Genomic DNA, 26,545 nt, shown 5'->3' on the forward strand with positions numbered 1-26,545 from the left:
TCAGCTCTGAGCACTCCACACCAGACAGCAGCGCACCATAAAGAGAGCACAGGCCCAGTGACTCACAGTGCCTGCAGAACAGGATGATAGCCAAGCAAGGCCATTCCATCAGTCGAGTTTTTTCTTCCATCTTCCCTCCCTATTCCTTCTCCTTCATGTGAGAAGGAGAATAAAATGTATGCATTCATGCATACTGTCTTTTTAAATTAAATGTAAAGCCCTCTGGGAGCCTTTTTAACTGAGGAGTGGGATAAAAATATTTAATGAAGTATATGTGCCATATATATAAACATATAAATATGTTTATAATATAAACAAATAAATCCTATCTGTGGCACATCAGTTGCCTAGTTCCAAAGAAAAGAGCCAGGGTGAATTTTACTCACTGTAAACAGGTTTTTAGAGAACGGGTACATAGTTTCATCATCCAATCTGACCTCCGTGCTATTGCATGTAACAAGAAAGCTGCCTGGTATGCAAGGTTTAAATTTAAAATTGAATGTGAAACCTACCTGAAGCTTATCTCTAATTTTACCCCTAGAAATGTCCTAACCAGACTCAGGATGCAACAGATGTTAACCGGTGTTTTAGAAGGACGTTTTAACAAAATAGCTTATGATTTTAAATTATGTCTATGTGGCAGTACGTCAGTTCAGGACTTATAGAATAGTAGGGTTGGAAGGGGCCTATAAGACCATCGAGTCCAACATCATTATTTTTTTTATTGTATTTCCTCTACAGCTCAAACCATTTTTTTTAGATCCTGCCCTCATGGGGGAAACTGGTCTGATTTGGAGAAAATGTTTTGGTTTACATCTCACAATAAGGCATTTTTATTGGCAGTGGTAGATTTTGCCCTTTTAAGCTACTAAACTTTGAGCTAATTTCCTACTCTGTGGAATAATAAGCTTTATTGATTATGAAATGTTGTTTTTGACATGTTTATTCTATTATTTTGGTTTTATCTTTTTTCTGTGATTGTTGCCATAACCAATGGTTGGAACAATAAAATGTATGCATTCATGCATACTGACTTGCTGAGTGGGATAAAAAGAGTTTAAAGAAAGAAAGCAGCTACATATGTGGCTTTTCGTCAGCCAGGAAGCAAGCAGAGACACCAAGGAAGGGCTAGTGCTATGCTAAAGTGCCTGGTTTGCATGCAGGAGGTACCAGGTTCTATTATTTTATTATCTTTTTATTTATTTCTATACTGCCCAATAGCCGAAGCTCTCTGGGCGGTTCACAACAATTAAAACCAAAAAGCACACAGTAAAACAATATAAAATATAAAAGCATTAAAACCACTATCTTCTTCTATATATATAAAAGTCAAAAATTTTGTGTGCGTTTGTGGCTGGCTGCAGGGCTGTCTGTAACGCAGGGAATAAAGGGGAGCTGTCCTGGGTGTAATCACACTGTAGGGGCCCAATGAGCCTGTCACTTGGGCCCTACAGTTGCTGCCCCTTTTACTTCACATTCTCACTTGCCAGAGTGTATGACAGGAGTCACTGGGTTACATTATTACTTTGTTTATACTTTCCCTTACTAACAAGTACACCCTCTTAATCACGGTACAGGCCAGGTTTTTGATTTCAGCTATGAGTCATCCTATTGGCCATCTTTCATTCTACTGGTCTCTCTCCCATTCACTCTGACTTCCTTCACCTTGGATTGGCTGGCTGCTGTTTGTTCCCTCCCCTTTACTCATGGTTTCTTTTCTGACAGTGCAGAGCATTTAGTTTCTCTCCCCTCTTCCTGGAATATCAAGCAAGCAAGCAAGTTAGTGTTAAATATCTTTACCCCTTTCAATGCCAGATGTATCTGTTAGTAGTGTGCGATTAACACTAATGTGAAATGTGTTGTGGTGTGTGCTCGCCTGTCTGAGGGGCTGGGATGGTGGAGTGGAGACCTGGGCTTTATTCATAAAAGAGTGGACTGGGGGGAATTGAGAAGGCAACTGCAAAATGAAGGGAAAAATAGCGGAGTTTTACGTGTAGCTGAATTGAAGATTTTTTGGGTTTGTGTGTTTGTGGCTGGCTGCAGGGCTGTCTGTAAGACAGGGCATAAGGGGAAGCTGCCCTGGGCCTAATCACACTGCAGGGGCCACAGAGCCTGCCATTTGGGGCCTACAGTTGCTGCCCCTTTTACTTCACATTCTCACATTCTATTGGTCTCTCTCCCATTCACTCTGACTTCCTTCACTTTGGATTGGCTGACTGCCATTTGTTCCCTACCCTTTACTCATTGTTTCTTTTCTGACTGTGGAGAGCATTTAGTTTCTCTCCCCTGTTCCTGCAATATCCAGCAAGGGAGCCTCTGTTGAACATTTTAATAGCATTATGAGATTCATTGTGGATTATATTGTAGTAGTGCTTACAGATTCAGTCTCTTGCATTTTTAGTAGTGTTTTTTTATTCAATCTGCTCCTTATAATTGTTGTGCTTTTTTAATCAAGTCTGGTGGATTGAACTTTTCACCTTTCTTATGGGGCCTTTCCAAGAAGCGTAAACCTACCTTAATGTGTTTCTAACAAATAGTGCCTATGACAAAATTACATCCCGGGCAACGCCAGGTATATCAGCTAGTATAACAATACAACCAGAATAAAACCTAGCAGCGATGCAGAGATTTAAAACACAGCTTTAAAACAGGAGAGCTAAAAGACTAAAAAGCTAAAATGCCTGGGTTTCACCTGGCACCAGAAAGAATACAATGTAGGTGCCAGGCGAACCTCACTAGGGAGCTCATTCCACAGCTGGGGTGCCACAGCAGAAAAGGCCCTTCTCCTAGTAGCCACCCGCCTCACTTCCTTTGGCAAGGGCTCACAGTGAAGGATGACTAAGGATGATCTTAAGGTCAATCCCCAGCATCTCCAGGTAGGCTGGAAAAACTCCTTCCTGAAACCCTGGAGGGCTGCTGCCAGTCAGTGTCAACAACACTAGGCTAGATGGACCAATGGTCTGACTAGGTTTAAGGCGGCTTCCTATGTTTATGTGTTCACAGCCCTAAATTGCTGAGCTGTCTGCAGCCTAAAGGCCTGTCGGTCAACTCGCTGTCTTGCTTTAAACTGAATTTTAAAAGTTGCCAACATTCCCCCAATCTGGCATATGCCAGAAGAAACACTCATCATCTGCTGTATTTTATGGTTTTAATTTTTGTGATCTGCCTGGAGGAAGTCCAAAGCCCCTGACAGCTGCAGAGGGCCATCAAAGCAGACCCATGCTCACTTTGAAAAAGCCAACCTATTCAACAGCTCCCCTGTACCACTCGCATTGCTTACTTCCTTCTCCCACTCTTCACTGCAAGTGCCACTACAAACTCCTTCCCCCTCACTTCACAGAATGCCTTTATGCTAGTCCAACAACAGTGTGTGTGCCTTTAAAGCCAGGGCAATAACCTCATGGGCTTACGAGCATGAGGAGAGCTGGCTGAGGCAGCATTAGGGTTGTCCACGCCACCTTTGCCTGGCCACAGAGGCCTCAGAGAATCAGCACAAGCGACCCCCGACAGCAGGGATGGGCAGAAGGTAGATTGCACTCTTTTGGAAGATCTCTGGGTGATTCGCAATAGATCAGCAAGGTTTCCAGCTCCCAATTGTCTAACAACTCATAGAATCATAGAATAGTAGGGTTGGAAGGGGCCTACAAGACCATCGAGTCCAACCCCCTGCTCAACTGCAACAACGAAGTCGATTTACCCCCCTTCCTAAATTAGGGCGCTGAAAAATAACATTTGGTGGGGGGAACTGGGAGTGGAATTTTGCGCGAAAGCAATTGTGAGCTTGGTGTGGGGACCCACCACAAATGCCTGAGCCAAGGATGTGCTAAGAGGCCCTGTTCCTGAATTCCTAGTGTGGTCTGCCTGCTGCAGCCACTATTTTGCACCTGGGTCAAACTGGGGCGTCTCAGGGTTCTGGAGAAACACCAAGGGGTTCCCACAACTATGAAGCCGCCTTGCCAGAAAGAAAACTTGGCTCCAACGGACCATTGTTCTGGGACTGCAGAATGAAGGGGAAAGAACGCTTTGGCCCATCCACCGGCCAAAGGAACAAGTGCCACAAATTTCTATTTAAGCAGGAACACCAGCAAAGGAAAATCAGCCTGGCCTGAGGTGCATTTCAATGCCTGTTCCTAACTCACCACTGTCTTCAGGCCTTGAAAACCTGATCGCCCTCCTCTTCTTTTTCCCTCCACTCCCCTTCCCTTGTCATTTTCGCTTGTAAGCCTGAAGGCAGTGCCTGTCTCCCTTTTAAAAAAAAAAACTGATGTGAGCCACTTTGGGAGACAATAATGGCCTGAAAAGCAGGATAAAAATGCAGTAAATATAAATAAATACATCTGCCCAACAGCACTGTGCGGTTTCCCCAGAGGCTGGAAAGAACACGGCAGGGCTTATCTCCCAGATTTGAAAAGCCATACCCAAACCCAGACCTGGAGCAGCTGTTTCCCAACTTGGGAGAGCAACCAAGGCCAGCTGCAGTAGCTGGGAACTCGCGAGGGAGAAAAGAGAGCTCGGCCGACAAGAGGTCCTGGTCTGTTGACCAGGCAAGGGCAGAAGGACATGCTTCTGATGTTTACACCACACTGGGCCAATCAAGACGCTTTGTGCTGCCTGGCCAATCACAGAGGCTGGTGTTGCACAAAAGGGCTCTCCTGTCGAAGCATACAGCAGCCTTCCCCGACCTGCTGCCCTCTGGATGTTTTGGTCTTCAACTCCCATCAGCCCGGGGCAGAATGGCCAATCGTCAGGAATGCTGGGAGCTGCAGTCCAAAACATCTGCAGGGTTGCGGGGAAGGGTGGCATACACTAATCTCAGGGGCAGGCAACATGGTCCCCTCCAGATGTTATGAACAACAACTCCCAGCCAGCATGGCTTTGGTCAGGGACTATGGGATCTGGTGTGCAGGACATCTGGAGGATGCTGTGTTGCCTAAACCTTGCCCCTAGCTTCTAGATGCATGGTGCCAGTCCAAGAAGCCCCTGTCCTGCTTGAGAAATACAACTGCCAAAGAGACCCCTTAACAATATGTGGCACACAACCAATGCAAACATCACAATATCCAGCAAAAAGCCACGTTTGTTTTTTAATCTGCAATCAGTTGATTCGGCATGCCCATCAAATCCACGCCTTCTCCTTGCCTCCTTTTGCCATTTCTGATTATTCCCTGGAAGGAAGGGCTAAGATTTCTCTTGACCAGCTATGGAGAGGCTTTTCCTCAGTCCACACCCAGCCAAAAAGCATCAGAAAGTCAACCTGGAAAAAGACACTGGGAGAGAGATCCTGGCATGCAGCCTGTTCTGTGATCACAGAACAAGACTTCCTCGGTCCATTTGACAGCACAAAAAGATAACCTAGAGATGGGAGTGGGACGTTCGTTCTTTTTCTAGGAGCCAGCTGGACACAACACAAGAAGTCTTTCTTTAAATAACTGCCAAACGTAAACACTTGGCACCTGAATAACCAGGTGCTTGTGGTGTTTCCAGCCACAGAACTGTGCACAGGAACCACAGGTGAGCAGTGCATGAGTTTTTATCTGTTTCTGCAGCACTATGATGCAAAGTGCTTTCTGACACCCCTGAGAGGGAATTTATAATTATTTACTGTATTTTATTTATTTCATTTCGATACTGCCCAATAGCCAAAGCTCTCTTTGTTCTTCCTATTTTAAACTGGGGAGGCGAGGGCGAGACACACTGATGCCCAAAGTCATCTGGCACATTCGTGTCTGAACGGGAATTTGAACCCAGTGCTGCGCTACAAGGTTCTCTTTTATTACCTCCAATTCAGGGGGTGGCAGCCCAGTGCCCTCCAGATGTTTGAGACTACAGCTCCCACAATCCCCAATCACTGGCCATGCTGGCTGGAGGTGATGGGAGGGGAACGGCCCACCGCTCCAAGGGCCATCCCACAGGAGCTTGGATGACATTCCAAAGCAGCCTCCCCAAGCCTGGCGCTCTCAGATGAGTTGGACTACAACTCCCAGCATCCCCCAGCCAGCTACTGGCGAGACACACAGCATGGCTGGCTAGGGGATGCTGGGAGTTGCGGTCCAAGCCATCTGGAGGTCATCAGGGAAGGCTGCTTTAGAATATGAGCATTTGCAGACAGCCGTTCCGTCGCTTTCACCGCATCACCTTCCTTGGTGTATGCCCAAACACTCACTTTTTAACGTTGGCTTCCCCATTGGGGATCCGGCGCAGCTTTTTCTTCTTCAGGATTTTGACTGCTCTCCTACAGAGGGTTTCGGAGTCCAGCATCTCCTTGACCTTGCCGTACGACCCTTCACCAAGTAAGTCCCCCATGAGGTATTTGCCGATGAGCTTGGCCCGCTTCTGGCGGGGTTGATAGATCACTTCCGTGGAGTCGATGCGGTGGATGAAAGCGTCCATGCCAACGGACATCAGTTCGCTCTCCACGAACATGCCCAGCTGCTGAGGCTCATCCAGATCCATCTCGGATGAAAGCCACCCAATCCCGTTCATCCCCCAAAACGCCAATCGGTGTGCACCAAAGATATATAAATCCAGTCCCTGATGTAGCTGACGCTACCCTTGACTCCTGGATTCTTTTTCTTCGTCTTCGTTTTGGTGGGGAGAGGAAGAAGGGAAGTTCAATGGAGGTAAGTAAAGATTTTTCCAGAAGATTGTACAAACAGTGTTCACTTAAAATGAAAAATAAAAGCCTATGAGAACTTTCCTGTCAAACCAGGAGGGTCCAGCACCTTGTTCCAATACTATAGGAATATAGAGCATAAACGTGAAGGATGAGAGGAAACCAACCACTCCTTCACTTTTTGATCTCTGTCTGCTCCTCCAAGTCTTTCAAGTCAGCTTGTCCTCTTAATAAGTCCAAATTTTCCCCTTCCTTGCGACTTAAGTCATCTTTAAAAGACTTTACAGGTTTGAAATCAAAACAGCAAGTTAGTCTCTTGAAGGACACTCCATTGCTAGCAAGGAAGTGCGGTTCCTGTTTTCAAACTGGGATGTGAAGGATCGAGGCCCCTGCCTTCTGCTGCTCTCACCACCCAGGTACAACGCCTGTCAGGGGTTCCCTCAGCCGTTCGGAAGCTGGAACCAAATCTCTTTAAAGGAATTTTCAATATTGATTTTAACTGCTTCTCTTTTGCCCTGGACAAAGGTTCGAGGCCTTCTGTGTCTAGCAAACTCTTCCGGGGGCATCCTTCAACCACCTGGTGTCTACTTGACACATGATGCGTCACCCCACCGCTTCAGGTATCAAGGCAGGCAGGCAGGCAACGCAAACCCTATTCAAGTCTCCCAGAGGTGGGCACCCACCATAAACGGGAACAGGCTTTGAACAAGCTTTCTGAGGCAACCTGATACGGCTTATAGACTTCTCCAGATTAAGTAACTAACCTGAAAAAGGGAAAGAGCCTCTAAGTACCCCAATCTTGGGGAAACCCTCTACTTTTCAACTAACAATCCAGCAATCTCAAATTTTTGCAGAGCTCCGAATGGATTGATCCCATTAATGCCTGGCTCCTAACTCACCCTGCTGTTGAAAGTAAGACTCCCTTCCTGCCCACATGTACACACACACTCACTCACATAGATGTTTATACTTCCTTCCAATCCAATAGGGAAGGACAACATGACAATCAAAAATCCAGAAACTCAAAGGAAAGTCATTCTTAGCCCATTAGTGGGGAAGAGTGAAAGGAAACTGGACTCTCTCTGTGACAGGTAACTGTACTGTTCCCACAAGTTGTCACTCAGGGAGCAAGACACCTGTGAAACAAGTGGGAAGAATACGAATGGGGGATTCAGCCCTTTCTTCTAATTTCCCCTCCCCTCATTCACTAACAGGGCCTCACTTCTGCTTCTTTTTTGGAGAGCCCAAACACCTGAAACCAAAGGCCTTGACAAGAGCAGCAACCACACAAATCAAGGTGTCCTCAGCTAGGGGCTTCCACTCCCTGGGATTAAAACAGGGAGATAATCCCACCCCTGTGCAAAACTTTCATACACCTCAGTTCAGCAAGAGCTGCTATCCCATGGCATTGCTGAATGAAGGAGATGCCACTTCTTTTACAATAAGGGGTGAAGGTGATGGGTGGGGATCAGCAGTATGGGGGGGCTGCCTAATTCCAAACGTGCACACACACCCCACGGAAAAAAAGGGAGAAGTTACAAGCCTCTTCCCAAAGAGGATGAAGAAAAGAAAGAGAAAACAGAACAGCTACAGCTCAGGGGGGAAGTCGAGGGTACAGTATAATACTCTAGAATGTGGGCAATGAATGAGGGCCACTCCAAAGATGATAGTTCTGCGCAAGACCAAGTGGAGGGAGAGGTGAAGACAAAAAAAGGGGTGAAGTAACAGCAGGGGAGCGAGAAGGATCTTTCCTCCTCAGAAGTGTGTCTAAAATTGGGAGGGAAAAGAAAAAGAGGAGGTCAGTTAATGGATACACTTCCCCCTAATGTATTATACATGCTCTGACTTAATTTCCCCACACTGTAACAGAAGATGTGGGGGGGGGGGGAAGGGAAATCTTTCCTCTTCAAGAAAGGTCACTAATTGTCACCCCAACTCCAAAGAGATCTCTTTAAAAACTGTAGCTTTTTTCCTCAAGAAGGTCACTAATTGCCTCACCCCTTGTGCCCCCCAAAAGAAAAGGGGGTCAATTAAAGGACTTCCTATCCCCCCAACACATCTTAAAAACAGGGGGAGAATCCGCAGTGTTCAAGATGAGTCAAACTGGCACACACACATCTCAGAAATAAAAGTGGGGATTAACTGATGGATTCTCTCCACTATCACACACACACACACAAAACTTTAAAAACTGGGAAAAGCCAAGAATCTTTGCGTCTTAAGAAGAGATATTAATTGCCCACCCCTCCAAAAAAGGAAAAGGGAGTCAATTAAGTAAAGTCACCAATTGCCACTGCCCCCCCAAAAGAAAACCCAATTAAGGGACGATATATATCTATATCTATATACACCTAACTTACTTAAGCCCCACCCCAGACAGCTACCCCACAAACTAAAGTTTGGGCCCAGTGAACGCACCCCCCCTTCTTAACAAGCCTGCTCTGCCTCTTTCCTATCCAGCCCCCTCCCCTCAAAAAACAAACAACCATACAGGAGGGCCTTTTTTTTTTGACAAAAAGACTCCCCCACCAGCCCCTTACAATAAATAATGGGTCCTGCTTATTGGGGGCCTTCCCTGTTTGCAGACATGTATCCGCCCCCCCCCCCGACGCAGCCCCCTCCTCAGTAAGGAACAGGCCCGGGCCCTTCGCTGAGGCAGGGAAGGGGACGCAGGCGGGCCGGGCGTCTGCTCGGGTGGAGTCCGGCCGCCTGAGAGGAAGGCGGGGGCCTGCCGCTCCACCCAGGGGCGACTGCGGGGCGGGGGCCTGCTCCCCTCTCGACGCCTCGCCCTCCGCCTGCCTTCCTGCCGCCGCAGCTAACACGCCGCCGCCATTTTGTTCACCTCCCCCTCCTTTCCCGCCCCCCGCAAACGCCGCGCCGGGCCCCCCCCGCGCATGCGCGCCGGCACGCTCGGCCATTGGCTCAACAACCGGGCCCCTTCGTCGCCATCGCTCTTTTTTTCCTTTCGCTCCGCCTCCCTCGCTTCCGATTGGCTGAGCAGCCTCCTCCCCCTTGCGCCGCCTATCGGGCGGTTGGGCTCCCTGAGTGGACGGGAGGGGGTGTGGGGCGCAGGTCACGGAGGGTGGAAGAGGGTAGGAGCTGGAGGGTCGAGGATGCCATGGCGACACATTAGGAGTTAGGCTTTGGCCTAGTCAGGGTTCAGGACTGAAGGGAAGGAAGCGCAGAGCTGTGCGCGCGCGTCCAGATGGTTTGGACTACAACTCCCGGCATTCCTGACCCTTGGCCATGCTGCCTGGGGCTGATGGGAGCTGAAGTCCAAAACATCTGGAGAGCGCCCGCCAGCCTAAAAATTGGGGGGGGGGGAATATGTAGGGGGAGCAGTTCATCTGGTTTGCAGGCCTTTTAAAGACACAATTATAAAAAAAAAATTAATTTTTTTTTTTTAAATTTAAGGGTGCTGAGAAAATTTAGGGGGGCTGGCCATCAGACTGGGGAAAGCTGATACACACATGCAGTTGTGTATATTAATCAGCCTTCCCAAACCTGCCCCCCTCCAAGTGTCTTGGTTTACAACTCCCATCATCCCCCCCATGCTGGCAGGCGCTGATGGGAGGGGTACTCCAACACACTTGGAGGGGGGCAGGTTGTGGGATGCTATTTGTACATTGCCCCAGAAACATCTGCATCTGTCTTCTCCAACCTGGTGCCCTACAGAAGCTTTGGACTACATCTCCCATCATGCCCAGAGGCCAGGTCAGCTTAGGGTCAGATTTTAGGGTCCAGGCAGGCACATATGGGAGGAAGCGATCCTTCAGATAACCCGGCCACAGGCCGCTAAGGGCTTTGAATGTTGATACCAGCATTTTGTTTTACAAAATGCTAGTGTCGCCCCCTGGAGGCTAGTCCAATTTGCCCCGAAGAGGAGAGTCAACTTCAGGCCGGGTCCAACTCGATTTTACTGTTTGCAAACAGTTCGACAGAGGAGCTCACGCTCAAAGCAGAGTCGACCCTGGGCAACCCCCGCACCGCAGTTTTATCACCTCAGCTTGCGTTCCTCAGCCAGCCTGTCACTTTGATTGGTTGCCAGCGGTTTGCTTGGCATCCGTATCTTAGGGTTACTGTCTGCTCATTCCAGGCATGCGCAGCTCTTACAATACTATGTGCTGCTTAAGACACATGCAATTATTTATTTTATTTATTTATTAAATTTATTCATCGCCCATCTGACTGGTCACCCAGCCACTCTGGGCGATGTACAACCCACCATAAAACAATTTAAAACAATAAAAATTTACCATTTTTTTTTTTTTTAAATACCCTAACCCACCCCAAATGCCTGCCTGAACAACCACGTTTTTAATGCAATGGCGTTGAGGTTGCATTTTTACTACAATTCCCCCCTCAAAAGGCTTTTCTCAAATTTATACTCTCTTTGGTGCAGCGGTGGACTACGCACTTAAAGGCGCAAACTATTATTGCTGTGGCATTGATGGTTTTCGCTAAACAGCAAGTGAGGCCTGGGACACCTTTGTTCTAGCTACTAGAATGTTGACAACAAAAACACATTTTTGGGTATAAGTCTGGAATTTGAACTTTTGGAACTCAGTTTTGTTCAGTTCATCAGGAACCCTTGAAACAAGAGTGCCCTCTTTCTGTAGAGCTACCTGTGGTTCTCTAATTAAGGCAGGCAACAAAGTAAAGTTGCTGACACTTGATGAGTGTTCGTAATAGAGGGCAATATCATCTCTATTCTGCTTAAACATAAGCTCAACATGCCTCATAAACTAATGTTCTTTGTTGTTGTTTTTTACTTGAGTGGGGAGTGTTGAGACAACTAAACTTAAGAAGGAGAGAATAATGCGCATGAGTAAGAGTTAGGGGAAAGCTCTCTCATGAACAAATACTTGAGTCCCTCCAGGATTCATTATTCCAGCGGCTGCCTTCAGGTGGGTCAGCTTCTGGTGTGACCCTCTCTGGCGCAGGTGATGCCTTTATTCAGTGTGATGGATCCACTTCTTTCCTCCAGCGACTTTTCTAGCAGTGGGAGTGGTAAGTAGGATCTGAAACGGACCCTTCCGCTTCTAGGTAGGTGGTTCATCTTTCTAGGACTGGATTAGCACCCAATCACCGGGATTGAGATTATGCGCTGGAGCGTCTAAAGGCCAGGATTGGTGAGGTGTCACAAACCTGTGAAAACAAAACAGACTGCAAGGCAGTAACATAATCTTGAATCTTAAAACTCTTACTTCTAAATTCACATTTAAGCTGTCAGCCATAGGTAATATCCGAGGTGGGCGCTTATGGAACATTTAAAGGGTGTCACTTTAATACTTCCCTTGGGGGTGCACCATACTCTAGTCAAGGTGATTGGCAAGGCCTGTGGCCTTTCAACGTAATCTTTAAACAAATTCTAGTGAGCATTGTCTTTAAGGCGCGGTTCATCTTCTCAACTTGACCTGTGGATTGAGGTTTCCAAGGGGGGTGTAGCTTCTGGTTAGTTTGTTATGCCTGGGCCACTACTTGCGTCACTTGTCCAACAAAATGGGGCCCCTGGTTTGATTCACTGTTAGAAACTCATTTGTCCAACCATGACCTGTAAAATAACTTTGTGACACATGTTCAGGCAGCACTCCATGTTTATTAAGCATGTCTGCAAAGGTGGGTGTCCTAGCTGAGTAGGCACACCTGACAATCAAAGCACACAGTTTTTATTCTCTTTCCCCAGCCATGAGTTCCTCCCTTGTTTCCCCATTGGCTGGGTACTCCAAGGTTCACAACTTTCCGATCCGCCTATTCACATTATCTCCTTGACATGTTCCCCCTCCCTTTACATACATCGCATGTACATTATAATGACCTTATTAGCTATGCAGGGTGTGTAACATAATATTCATGAGCTCTTTAAGCACGTGCAGTTCTATAATAACCATGTGTCCTAACTCTGGGTTTTTTATCTAATTTTTTAATGTGGTTTCTACTTTGCTTAGCTAACCACACTTCTAACTTCATTTTAAGTTTCTTACCACAAAGTACCTTAGACACGTTTCCACAACCTGTCTCAGCTCAGTTACTGCTCAAAAGCATTTGCAACCTATTTAATGCAAAAGCAACATTTTAACCCTTTCCTATAATCCCCCCTTTTCTTCTACACCATTTTGTTGCTTTTTGCACATCTAACTCAATGAAGCTTCAAATCTTGCTATCATGCTTTCTCTCCCCTCCCCCCCCAGTGTTGCTCGTCTTCAGAATTAACTTCATTCATTAGCATCATATTGTCCCTGTATGGTGGAGGTTCTAAGGGCATCTGCTTTGACATTGCCGTTTCTATCCATCTCTGTGCTAAGCCTCTTATGCAGGGAATGATGCAACACCCCAGAGCAGTGAGTACTCCTGCCACTATCACTAACGAGGTAAGCGCAGAGATTACCTTTCCCTTCCACTTTCCAAACCAGGATTCTAACCACCCAGTGAGAGAAGTATCTACCCCCAAATTTTCTGCCATCTCTTCAGCTAGGGTTGTGAGTCCTTGAAGAGCCTTGGAGATTGTACCGTCTGGGGCAGTGTTATTAGGGATGAAGGTGCAGCATTTACCTCCTAACATTACACACACACCACCTTTCTCTGCTAATGTGATATCTAGTACCATCCGATTTTCCCAAGCCATCCTGCTAGTAGCTTCTAACTGTTCGGCAATTCTTTTGACTGCATCTCTGGTGTAGTTTATAAACCTCTGTTGGTTATAATATATGTAATTAATCCAATCTACGTTCTTATTTATTGTGGCCCACCAAAAGAGAAATGACTCAAACCCTGCTGCTACCTGGTTCCTAGCTTTAAATTCGTCTGGAACTCCTTTAGGGACACCGATTGAATCTATATAAATTCTTTCATCAAAGGAGACCCCAAGTGACCTCTTTCGTCGATTCTGCTTCTTTGTGGTAGTCATGGTTTCTTTTTCAAATGCCAAGGTGAATGGTATAGCCAATTGAACAACTGCACGAGTGCCTCCCCAATTCCTAGGTTGAGTGGGTCTTAGGATCTTACCTCCGCAATACCACCATAAATCCGCTCTAGGGATGTCCAACAAGGTATAGTTATCTCCTGTCTCATCAGTTACATTTAACACCATTGTTGTTGTTGTTGTTCAGTCGTTCAGTCGTGTCCGACTCTTCGCGACCCCATGGACCATAGCACGCCAGGCCTTCCTGTCCTGCGTTCTCTCCTGGAGCGTGCTCAAGTCCATATGCATTGCATCAGTGATGCTATCTAGCCATCTCATCCTCTGCCGTCCCCTTCTCCTTTTGCCTTCAGTCTTTCCCAGCATCAGGGTCTTTTCCAGAGAGTTTTCTGTTTGCATTAGGTGGCCAAAATATTTGAGCTTCAGCTTCAGTCTCTGTCCTTCCAATGAGCAGTCAGGGTTGACTTCCTTTAGGATGGACTGATTTGACCTCCTTGCAGTCCAGGGGACTCGTAAGAGTCTTCTCCAGCACCACAGTTCGAAAGCATCAATTCTTCGGCGCTCAGCCTTCCTTATAGTCCAGCTCTCACAGCCATACATTACTACTGGGAAAACCACAGCTTTGACTATGCGGACCTTTGTCGGCAAGGTGATGTCTCTGCTTCTTACTATGCTGTCTAGGTCGGCCATGGCTTTCCTCCCAAGGAGCAAGCGTCTTTTAATTTCATGGCTGCAGTCACCGTCTGCGGTGATCTTGGAGCCCAAGAGAATAAAATCTGTCACTGCTTCCATTTCTTCCCCTTCCATATGCCAGGAAGTGATGGGGCCAGATGCCATGATCTTAGTTTTTTTAATGTCGAGTTTCAAACCAGCTTTTGCACTCTCCTCTTTCACCCTCAACAAGAGGCTCTTTAGATCCTCTTCGCTTTCTACCATTAGGGTGGTATCATCTGCGTATCTGAGGTTGTTGATAATTCTCCCGGAAATCTTAATTCCGACCTGTGATTCATCCAACCCAGCGTTTCTCATGATGTACTCTGCATATAAGTCAAATAAGCAGGGTGACAATATGCAGCCTTGTCGTACTCCTTTCCCAATTTGGAACCAATCGGTTGTTCCATGTCTGGTTCTTACTGTTGCTTCTTGACCCTCGTACTGGTTTCTCAGGAGACAGGTAAGGTGGTCTGGTACCCCCATCTCTTTAAGAATTTGCCACAGTTTGTTGTGATCCACACAATCAAAGGCTTTAGCGTAGTCAATGAAGCAGAAATAGACGTTTTTCTGGAATTCATTTGCTTTCTCCATGATCCAGCGAACGTTGGCGATTTGATCTCTAGTTCCTCTGCCTCTTCGAAACCCAGCTTGTACTTCCGGTAGTTCTTGGTTTGCATACTGCTGAAGCCTAGCTTGTAGGATTTTGAGCATCACCTTGCTGGCATGTGAAATGAGCGCAATTGTGCAGTAGTTTGAACACTCTTTGGCGTTGCCTTTCTTTGGAATTGGAATGTAAACTGACCTTTTCCAGTCTTGCGGCCATTGTTGAGTGTTCCAAATTTGTTGGCATATTGAATGCAGCACTTTAAGAGCATCATCTTTTAGGATTTTAAATAGCTCAGCTGGAAGACTGTCATCTCCGCTAGCTTTGTTGTTACTAATGCTTCCTAAGGCCCACTTGACTTCACTCTCGAGGATGTCCAGCTCAAGTTCAGTGACCGCACTATCATGGCTATCAGGGACATTCAGATCTTTCCTGTATAGTTCTTCTGTGTATTCTTGCCACCTCTTCTTAATCTCATCTGCTTCTGTTAGGTCCCTGCCTTCTTTGTCCTTTATCATGCCCGTCTTTGCACAAAACGTTCCCTTGAGATCTCCGATTTTCTTGAAGAGATCTCTAGTCTTTCCCATTCTGTTGTTCTCCTCGATTTCTTTGCATTGTTCATTTAAGAAGGCCTTCTTGTCTCTCCTGGCTATTCTCTGGAACTCTGCATTCAGTTGGATATATCTTCCCCTTTCTCCCTTGCTTTTCGCTTCCCTTCTTTCCTCAGCTACTTGTAAAGCCTCATCAGACAGCCACTTTGCTTTCTTGCATTTCTTTTTCTTTGGGATGGATTTCGTTGCTGCCTCCTGAACAATGTTACAGACCTCCGTACATAGTTCCTCAGGCACTCTGTCTATCAGGTCTAATCCCTGAAATCTATTCCTCACCTCCACTGTATATTCATAAGGCATATGATTGAGGTCATACCGGAATGGTTTAGTGGTTTTCCCTACATTCTTCAATTTAAGTTGAAATTTTGCAAGAAGCAGCTCATGATCTCCATCTTTGGCTGCAAAGGACATAATCAATCTGATTTCGATATTGACCATCTGGTGATGTCCATGTGTAGAGTTGCCTCTTGTGCTGTTGGAAAAGAGTGTTTGCTATGATCAGCGTGTTCTCTTGGCAAAACTCTATGAGCTTTTGTCCTGCTTCATTTTGTACACCAAGGCCATGCCTGCCTGTTATCCCGGTGATTTCTTGACTTCCTACTTTGGCATTCCAATCCCCTATGATGAAGAGGACATCTTCTTTTGGTGTTAGTTCTAGAAGGTGTTGTAGGTCTTCATAGAACCGATCAACCTCAGCTTCTTCGGCCTCAGTGGTTGGGGCATAGACTTGAATTACTGTGATGTTGAATGGTTTGCCTTGGATTCGTACTGAGATCATTCTATCGTTTTTGAGATTGTGCCCCAGTACTGCTTTTCCCACCCTTTTGTTGACTATGAGTGCTACTCCATTTCTTCTAAGGGATTTTTGCCCACAGTAGTAGATATGATGGTCACCTGAAGTAAATTTGCCCAGGCCTGTCCATTTTAGTTCGCTGATTCCCAAGATGTCGATGTTCAATCTTGCCATCTCATGTTTGACCACCTCTAGCTTACCTTGATTCATTGATCTGACATTCCAGGTTCCTAAACAATATTGTTCTTTAAGGCATTGGATTTTCTTTTCACCACCAGACACATCCACAGCTGAGTGTCCTTTCGGCTTTGGCCCAGCTGCTTCACTCTTTCTGGCACTACTTGGAAATACCCTCTGCTCTTCCCCAGTAGTATATTGGACACCTTTCGACCTGAGGGGCTCATCTTCCGGCGTCATCTCTTTTAGCCTTGTGATACGTTCCATGGGGTTTTCTTGGCAAGAATACTGGAGTGGGTTGCCATTTCCTTCTCCAGTGGACCACATTTTGTCAGAACTCTGCCATGACCTGTCCGTCTTGGGTGGCCCTGCACGGCATAGCTTATGGCTTCACTGAGTTACGCAAGCCCCTTCGCCACAACAAGGCAGTGATCCGTAAGATCATCGGCAGCGGCCCTTCTCCGTGAGCCCCTGCAAAGGAAGTGAGGCGGGTGGCTACTAGGAGGAGGGCTTTTTCTGCTGTGGCACCCCGGCTCTGGAATGAGCTCCCTAGTGAGGTTCACCTGGCACCTACATTGTATTCCTTTCGGCGCCAGGTGAAGACCTTTTTATTTTCCCAGGCATTTTAGCTTTCTAAATTTTTAGCTTTGCTGTTTTAAATCTGTATTTTAAACTCCTGCACTGCTGCTAGGTTTTATTGTGGTTGTATTGTTATATTGTGGTTTTAATGTTCTATATATTTAAAATTGTTTTATTGTGTGTTGTTTGGTTTTAATTTTTGTGAACCACCCAAAGAGCTTTGGCTATTGGGCGGTATAGAAATAAATAAATAAATAAATCGTAAAAACCAGACTTAATTTACTTAATGTACTTTTCAAGGTTTGATTCATTCTCTCAACTCTTCCTGAAGATGGAGGATGCCATGGAGTATGGTACTCCCACGCAATACCCAGTCCTCTCATTATTCCCTGTAACACCTTGGAAGTGAAATGACTTCCCTGATCGGAATCTATGTACTCTACAATTCTATATCTGGGCACAATGTGTTCCAGGATTACTCTACTTACTCCTACAGCCGTGGCAGTTGACATTGGGTATGCCTCTATCCAGTGTGTCAAATGGTTTACTAAAACCAAAATATACTTTAATCGACCCACCAGAGGGAGTTCTGTAAAGTCAACCTGAATACTTTGGAAGGGATGCAAGCTTGGCCTATGCCCTCCTTGGGGCTGTTTTTTCTCAATACCTTCTTATTTATCTTTTGACAAATTAGACATCTTTCGCACATTTGTTTGGCCGCTGTGTACATTCCTACACACCCATATTTTCTAAGCACTAGATCACACATTGCTTGAACCCCCCAATGACTTCTCTGATGTAAAATAGCCATAATTTCCCTCATAATTGGTTTGTTGACCATCTCTTTGCCATCTGGAAGTATCCACTTCCCTCCTTCTACCTGCACTGCTCCTAATTCATGTAGTTCCAACATTTCTTTCTCTGTCCATACCGGTTTCTCCGGTATTTGTGGCAACTTGGGGGTTATGGTGCACATCCTAACAATTTCTTCTCCTATTGCAGCTTCTCGTGCTGCTCTATCCGCCAGTGCATTTCCCCATGCTTCAAATGATGTACCGTTCTGGCATCCGCTAACATGGACTACAGCTATTTCTCTAGGTAAGAGTAAGCTTTTCAACACCTGTTGTACGAGTTCGCTATGTACTAATTTCTTCCCTCTACTATTTATTAAACCTCTTTCATGCCAACGTGTGAACCACGCCATACGCATATTTGGAATCTGTGTAAATCGTTCCGTCCTGTTTCTTTAGCAGCTGGAGGGCCTGATTTAAAGCATATAGTTCACATGTCTGGGCTGACCAATTACTAGGTAGCCTTCCTGACTGTACTGTCTCTGTGGTGATGCCATCCTTTTGAATCAGTAGATTCCATCTTTTTCTCCACAACCTGGTCTACTGTATTGACCATCAGTTTGACGGTTTGTTTTTGCTTCTCATCCTCTCTCTTAACATAAACCTTCTGTGCTCTCTCTCAACAACCTTCTATGGTTTTATCACTCCAGTTTTCTAACTTTTCTAGCTTCTTTTTAATATCTGGCCATGATTTTGTTACAAAATTAACCTTCAATAGTGACTGACTTACTGGATCTTTAATATTCATGCCAGAATACTTTCTCATCTGATCCTTTAGTCATTGGAGGAAATCAGATGGTGGTTCCTCCTTGCCTTGCTGAATTTCAAAGGCTTTGGTCAAGTTCTGGGACCTGGGTACTGTGAGTTTGATTCCTTTGATTATCAACACCCTAAGGTCTTGCATATTAATCTGGTGTTGGTCTTCTTGGTGGTTTCAGCCTGGATCTGGGTTAGGATATTTTTGATCAGCCGGGACCACTCCCTGTCCAGGGGGATGTTCCTTTTCCCATTCAGCCATTGCTGCCCTCCTAACCATAGCCCTTTCTTCTCCTGAGAACAGGATGGCTAGAATGGACATTAATTCTCCCCAGGTGTATATATTAGGTCCCAGAAACGGATCAAATTGTTCCCCCAGTCCTACGGGGTCTTCCATTAAAGACTTCATCTCCTTCTTAAAGTTTCATATTTCTGAACTTTTGAGTGGGGCATTTACAAATCCCACTTGTCCCTGTCCTATTGGGACCTCCCGTAAGGGGTACATATTTGCTCCCTCAAATGTCACATCTGGTGAGGGGTATTCTTGGTTTATCTCAGAATCCCTGTCAGGTTTTTTGTGTGTGTGTACTAGTGACCTTTCTTCGAGCCCCCTGAGGGATAGGGAGATTCACTACATCTGTCTTTAATTGGGCTAATTCTCTTCCCAATCCCCCATACATTTCACTGGGCCTTGATGATATTGTCATCTGAGTCCCCTGTCCCCTTTCCCTGTCTTCTTCCTCCTCCACCAAAGGAGGAATATTTGGCTCTTGTGCCATAGGAACATAAGGGGGTGGGAGGTGGGACAGGGGATCCCATGACTCTGGGTTGTTCTCAGGGGGATTTTCTTCATTCCTACTTTTCCCTGTCTTCAGGGGACATAGTGTCACTACTTCATTCCCCATCCAACATCTGGCATAATCAGACTCCTCTTGTGAAATTGGTCTTTTAGAATTCACATAGAGATTTAAAGTCTGACACAACCATGCTTCTTCCGCTCCAAATTTGGGCCAGAAAATAGCAGGTGGTTTGATACAAAACAACAAAATGTAATCATCTTTTTCTTGTCCTTTGTTCTGGTACATGGAATGTCCTTCCAAAATTTTAACATCCGCCCTAAGGGACTATTTGGCGGAATGTTGTCCTTTTCCCTAGGCACTTTTTCTTCCCGGGTCTTTCCTGACTCACCCTTGGAACCATTGTTCCCCATCGAGACCTTTCAACCTTCCCCTTTATCACTTTGTCCGGCTCTGGCCGTACTCCTCGCAGATGTAACGGAACTGCAGATTAGGATTCCACACTCACTTTGTGTCCCTTAACACATCTCACACACTCCACAATCAGTCTCGACACCCAACCACCAAGGCAGTACTTAACAGTCCAATTTTCCTACCTTGGTCCATGCACGAAGTTGCCTGGTTGCCGCGGTTAGTGCCAGTGCCTACGATCACCCTGTCTGCTTCACCGTGTCACGCGTCGGGATCCTTCTGACTGCACGTCAGGGAAGCCCCTGATGATGAACCCTAGAGCCGTTACATTCAACGGTACGCGTCTCCCCAGTGTTCGGCATCAGTGGTCCATGAGCAATGAGCCTGGATCCCGGACGAGCCCCCAAATTTGTTAGAAACTCGTTTGTCCAACCATGACCTGTAAAATAACTTTGTGACACACGTTCAAGCAGCACTCTATGTTTATTAAGCACGTTTGCAAAGGTGGGTGTCCTAGCTGAGTAGGCACACCTGACAATCAAAGCACACAGTTTTTATTCTCTTTCCCCAGCCATGAGTCCCTCCCTTGTTTCCCCATTGGCTAGGTACTCTAAGGTTCACAACTTTCCGATCCGCCTATTCACATTATCTCCTTGACATGTTCCCCCTCCCTTTACATACATCGCATGTACATTATAATGACCTTATTAGCTATGCAGGGTGTGTAACATAATATTCATGAGCTCTTTAAGCACGTGCAGTTCTTTAATAACCATGTGTCCTAACTCTGGGTTTTTTTATCTAATTTTCTAATGTGGTTTCTACTTTGCTTAGCTAACCACACTTCTAACTTCATTTTAAGTTTCTTACCACAAAGTACCTTAGACACATGTCCACATCCTGTCTCAGCTCAGTTACTGCTCAAAAGCATTTGCAACCTATTTAATGCAAAAGCAACATTTTAACCCTTTCCTACATTCACGCTGTTTAGGTAACAAGAGCCTAGGGATTACTTTTTAACAGGATCTTGGCTACTGTCTGTGCGGTGCAGTCAATTGGTTTTATTATTACTAGCAGGTACCGATAGCCATGAGTCTGGGGCAACTCTGAAAAGTCAATTTGAAATCTCTGAAAAGGATAGTAAGCCCATGGGGGCTCAAACATCTTTGAATCATTTTTGAGGCACAAAGGGCAGTTAGCCACTGCTCTCAGGTCTTGCAGCAACCTGAAGGAGGTGCTATCTGCCTTGGGCACACCAAAAATCGGGGTGTTAAAGGGGGATGATGCCTTTATTAGCTAACCGTAATTTTTTGAACTTCTCAATGAGCGGCTTCAAGCCTGCACGGGTGGCTTTCTTCAGAGGATACTGCCTCACACACACAGGGCTCTCTCTCTTTTTAAAGAAGATTTTAACTGGTGTTATGCATTTGCTCGGGCAGGGGTTCTGTCTGCCCACACACATGGATCAGCATTCTCTAAAATCTCAGTCCCTTTGTTCTCTGACACAGTCTCGATTGCTTGAAGGGCCATCTGATAATTTGAGCCCTGTTTCATTGGCAGCTGTACTACAATCTGATTATCACGGAAGAAGATTTTAGCTTGCAGTTTTGTTAACAAGTCCCACCCCAAGAGGGCAACCTGGCATGCAGATGAAACTACAAAGGCATGTTCCAGTATGTTGTTTCCAGTCTTCGTGAGGAGGGGCTTACACATGGGCAATTTAGTTTTTTTCCTTTTAATTCCTTTTACAGTTACATGCTTTCCACTTTCTCTCGCCGGGGGGCTTCACAGGGATCATAGAAAATGTGGCTCCAGTATCTACTAGGGCCTCACAGTCCCTGCCACCAACCCTTTTATCTTGGGAGTCTCCCGAGCGTTTGTTCTCGTAGGGTGGTGATCTTAGATCCCGGTCCCCTTCAGCTAGACTCCCCCCTGGAGGACTCTGCCTGCATTTGGCAGCCTTCAGGGTGAGTCTCTTTTCTCTTCTGTTCCACCTCTGGACAATCTTTCTTCTAATGTCTCTTCTCTTGGCAATACACACATTTATCGAGCCCCGGTTGGCCCTTTCCTTTTCCGCCCCCCCCCTCTGGTCGCTCCTGTGCTCTCAAGCCACAGTTTATATTTCCACCCATGGTGGCTGCCAGCATTGCCTTTTCCTTTTTTCAGGAATGGCACTCTTTTCATGTCCTCTCACGTGCATCATAGCTCTAAAAATTTCATGATCTGGGGTCTGATAAGGCTAAAGCAGGCGGTGATATTAAGGCTTGCTTCAATTTAAGAAAAGCCTTTTTTTTTAATTGTCTACTTCTGGTGGGTAATATTTTTGTTAAAGCTTCATATGGGGGCTTCGCCCCTTCTTATGGCTACTGTAGCCCCCCTCTTGTAACAGGCTTGCCTGTTCTGCAGATCATGTTTCACACTCTCTGTGCCATGCACCGGCTTTAACTCTTCATTTGTCTTCTCTGCAAGTTAGGCTGTTTGCCATTGCTTCGACAGAGACTCACTTGCTTAGACCTTCTTACTAATCTCAACGACACACATTTGGGATAAGCTTTCTTTCTTTTTTAAGCCTTTTTGTCTGCTGCTTTCTTCTGCCTTCTTTTATACCTTTTTCATATCATTAAAATCTAACACCATGACTGGAAAACATTTGTTTTGCATTGTAGGGCATGGTGGAGCAGATCTAACAATTGTACCGCTCCTCTGACTGCATGGTCAGGGCCCATCAAGATCAAGGGAAGGGCATTCTCCTACATGCAAAGAGTTCCAAGCCACCATTTTTGCATCGGCAACTCCACGCTGCATGAGTTTTGGCAGAGTGTCAGGTTTGCCTCTGAGCAAATGGAACGTCAGAACAGTTCAGATTTTGAGAAAGAGCTGGAACACGTGGGGCAGGAACTGTCTCAGGCTTCAGAAATACAGCTGGGCTTAGAGGTATCACGAGGGGGGGAGAATCTTTCCCTCTCGACTCTTAAGTTAAGAGAATTTGCTGCCCCTTTTTCTTCTAAACGGAAACTCACGTTGCAGTTTCTCTTTAAACTTCGTGAAGGCTGTTTCTTTTGTAGTCTGTGAATCTCTAGGAATTTGTGTCTGTGTGCTTCATTAGGGTAAATGAAATCAAAGCCTTGGAAATCATAGAATCATAGAATAGTAGGGTTGGAAGGGGCTTACAAGGCCATCGAGTCCATCCCCTGCTCAGTGCAGGAATCCAAGTCAGAGCATCCTTGACAGATGGCTGTCCAGCCTCGTCTTGAACGCCTCCAGCGTGGGGGAGCCCACCGCCTCCCCAGGTAATAGGCTCCATTGTTGCACTGCTCTAACAGTCAGGACGTTTCTCCTGATGTTCAGCCGGAATCTGGCCTCCCGTAACCCGAGCCTCTTCTTCCGTGTCCTGCACTCCAGGATGATCGAGAAGAGATCCTGGCCTTCCTCTCTGGGACAACCTTCCAAGTCCTTGAAGAGCACTATCAGATCTCCCCTCAGTCTTCTCCTCTCAAGGCTAAACATGCCCAGTTCCCTCAGTCAAATGCAGCTTTTTATCTGAGTGCTGAAATCACAAATCAAACTGTACACTGAGCTGATCACAAACAAACAAACACACAATCTACAACAACGGGAGTTTAAGGCTATGACAAACCTCACGGTACTTTTCACGGCAACTCTTTAACTGTCCAAAGTTCCAGTCCATGTGCAGAGTGCCCCTCAAAAGTCTGAACAATGATAGATCTAAACAAGGAAGGCTTTGGGACATAAAGACAGGTTGTTTTTAACAAAAGCTCTCTGTTTCTTCATCAGTTCAAATGGGGAAGGTGTAACCTTACACCTCTTCTAGATTCCTCCACAGATAAGAACAGAGCAGTGCTGCTCAGCTTTCCAGCTGTGATGCTTTTTTTTGGGGGGGGGGTTGCAAACATCACTCTTTTGTCAGGTCCTCACAGACACCTTCCAGACTCTCTGCTTGCTAAGGCTAAACCAGTCATGGCAAGGGGGGTTAGGTAGCTCCCCCTTGGCTCTGCTCTGAGCAGGCTGACAAAGATAAGCTTACACAGACCCTGATATTTTAAGAACTTGCTCTGTCTTTGTTTCTTGATTTTGCCACAGTCTTTAAGACTTCAAACAAATCTCTTTCTTCAGAAGTTGCAACTTTTTCAACTGCTTTTGCTTCTTCTAACAAACGTGGATACGGTGGCAGACAAACTGTCTCTGGAGGGCCCCCTCCGTCCCCCAACAACCTCTCCTCCCAACCTAACAGGCCGAATCAGACCGGGGGGAGCTCAGGGCACCTTGGGCAGGGTCTCCCAGTCTTCAAGCTCCTTCCGTGGGGCTTGAATCAGGGAGAACAGGGGCTTTGGGCTTCACCTCGGAGCGTACCATCATGACTTTACAATATTGAACTTTATATTCAACCTTTTCTCGCCTTCAGTGGATTTTGGTCGGCACTTATCCAAATGCCGATAAGCTCACTTTCCCTGAGGCAAATCTATCTCACTACTTGATTCAGACAGCACCCGGGGTCTCTTGCCCCTGCGGTCCTTTGCCAGTAACACATTTGCACATTTACACTTCTGTAACTAAGGGGGATTCTTTCCGCACCAGTTCAACCAACAATCAATATAGGGGAATTGATCCCATTGCCCATTATTCACCACATTTTTATATACACCATTTCCAAGATTTACATCGAAGGATCCTATGTCTGGCCAACTAATTCCAAATGCTGGCCAGTCCAGTTGGCAAAAGAAGGTCAATTTACCCTTGGCCATCTTAATTCTAAAATCTCCTTTGAACTTCCTAAAGTTCCTGAGCATGCATCCCAGCGGGGTCGCCGAGTTTTCTTAACGGGAGCTACCTGCCCCCATTGTGCCTGCCTCTGTTCAAAACCATACATGGAGCCTGACAAACCTCAGACGCTCCGAAGGCAACTCAAACAGAAAGGCACAAGGGAAATCAAATACTTACTCCACCCAGCACCCTGGCGCCGTCCCTTCGGACCTGTTCAGCCTGGTTGACTCAGTCAATGGAGTCCACGCCTTTAACCTCCTGGGTGTCTTGACCCCCGTTCTCTGGTGCCGTGGCAGACCTCAAAGGTGGTCCAGCACGCCCCACGGGCACCTTTGCTGGTCCTGTCTTTCGACCCCAGGGTGATCTGAGGGGACTCCTGGCTGCTCGCCAGATTGTTGCACAAAATGCTGGTGTCGCCCCCTGGAGGCTAGTCCAATTTGCCCCAAAGAGGAGAGTCCACTTCAGGCCGGGTCCAACTCGATTTTATTGTTTGCAAACAGTTCGACAGAGGAGCTCACGCTCAAAAGCAGAGTCGACCCTGGGCAACCCCTGCGCTACAGTTTTATCACTTAGCTTGCATTCCTCAGCCAGCGTGTTACTTTTGATTGGTTGCCAGCGGTTTGCCTGGCTGCCTTATCTTAGGGTTTGTGAGGACAAAATGGAGAGGAGGAGGAGTCTGTACACCGCCTTGAGTTCCTTGGAGGAAAAAAGGCAGGATATAAATGTAATAAATAAATAAAATAAATAAACTACTTGCTGCTTAAGGCACATACAATGGCTTTTAGGTTACTTTTTACTACAACTTTGAATCGTGCCCGGAAATAGACTGTCAGCCAGTGCAGCTGGAAAAGTACCTAAAAAACCCCCAAGATTATGGCAACCAGCTTGATTGATAACTGGCAAACAGGGAGAAAGCGTGGAGGCTGTGACAGACTTTGTCTTTCTAGGCGCAAAGATTACTGCAGACACTGACTGCAGCCAGGAAATCAGAAGATGTTTACTTCTTGGGAGGAGAGCAATGACAAATCTTGATAAAATAGTGAAGAGCAGAGACATCACGCTGACAACAAAGGTCCGCATAGTGAAAGCAATGGCATTCCCCGTAGTAACCTACGGCTGCGAGAGCTGGACCGTAAGGAAGGCTGAGCGAAGGAAGATAGATGCGTTTGAACTGTGGTGCTGGAGGAAAATTCTGAGAGTGCCTTGGACTGCAAGGAGATCAAACCAGCCCATCCTCCAGGAAATAAAGCCAGACTGCTCACTGGAGGGAAGGATATGAAAGGCAAAACTGAAGTCCTTTGGCCACATCATGAGAAGACAGGACACCCTGGAGAAGGTGCTGATGCCAGGGACAGTGGAAGGCAAAAGGAAGAGGGGCCGACCAAGGGCAAGATGGATGGATGATATCCTGGAGGTGACGGACTTGACCTTGGGGGAGCTGGGGGTGGCGACGACCGACAGGAAGCTCTGGCAGGGGCTGGTCCAGGAAGTCACGAGGAGTTGGAAGCGACTGAGCGAATAAAGAACAATGTGATCTCGCTGGCCAGTCCCTGTTAACAGTCTTGCTGCCCTATTTTGGACCAGCGAAGTTTCCAAACCATTTTCAAAGGCAGCCCCACATATAACACATTGTGGTAATCCAGACGAGAGGTTCTCAGAGCATGGAGAACGGTAGCTAGGCTCTCTCTGTCCGGAGAAGGGCGTAGCTGGTATACCAGCCTAAGCTGATAAGAGGTGCTCTGTGCACTTGGATTGTACAGCTAATCCTCTCTCCACATCCCACTTTGGCCACTGTATCCTTACGTGGCAACCTGCTAAAGTCTGTAGAGTCACAAGAGAAAGTGATGTGCAGTGTGGATTCCTGGACCTTCCCCCGAAATCCCATCATCCAAAACACACCAAAGGGAATGTCGTCTACAGCTGGGCTCTCAGAGTCAA

The 26,545-nt window shown here is 46.4% G+C and overlaps 1 protein-coding gene across 5 annotated transcripts in view; it reads right to left on the reverse strand.

Annotated features, from left to right (window-relative positions):
• Nucleotides 1-9,547, reverse strand: part of LOC146333993 (serine/threonine-protein kinase STK11-like) — an 83,012-nt gene extending 73,465 nt beyond the window's left edge. For 3 of the 5 annotated variants that reach the window (XR_014786426.1, XM_084825202.1, XM_084825203.1), the window contains exon 1: nucleotides 6,164-9,541. Coding sequence is in view for 2 of the 5 variants with exons in the window: in XM_084825202.1 (XP_084681328.1) it covers nucleotides 6,164-6,483 (320 nt within the window). In the remaining 3 variants the exon portion in view is untranslated. Of the gene's footprint in view, nucleotides 1-6,163 lie in introns of all 5 variants that reach the window. The other 2 variants (XR_014786427.1, XM_084825204.1) reach the window with 2 other exon arrangements.
• Nucleotides 9,548-26,545: the final 16,998 nt, after the last annotated feature.

This window comes from Heloderma suspectum, chromosome W (genome assembly GCF_057233095.1).
Source record: "Heloderma suspectum isolate Gila_16-S chromosome W, 16-S_ref, whole genome shotgun sequence".
Classification (NCBI taxonomy): Eukaryota; Metazoa; Chordata; class Lepidosauria; order Squamata; family Helodermatidae; genus Heloderma; species Heloderma suspectum.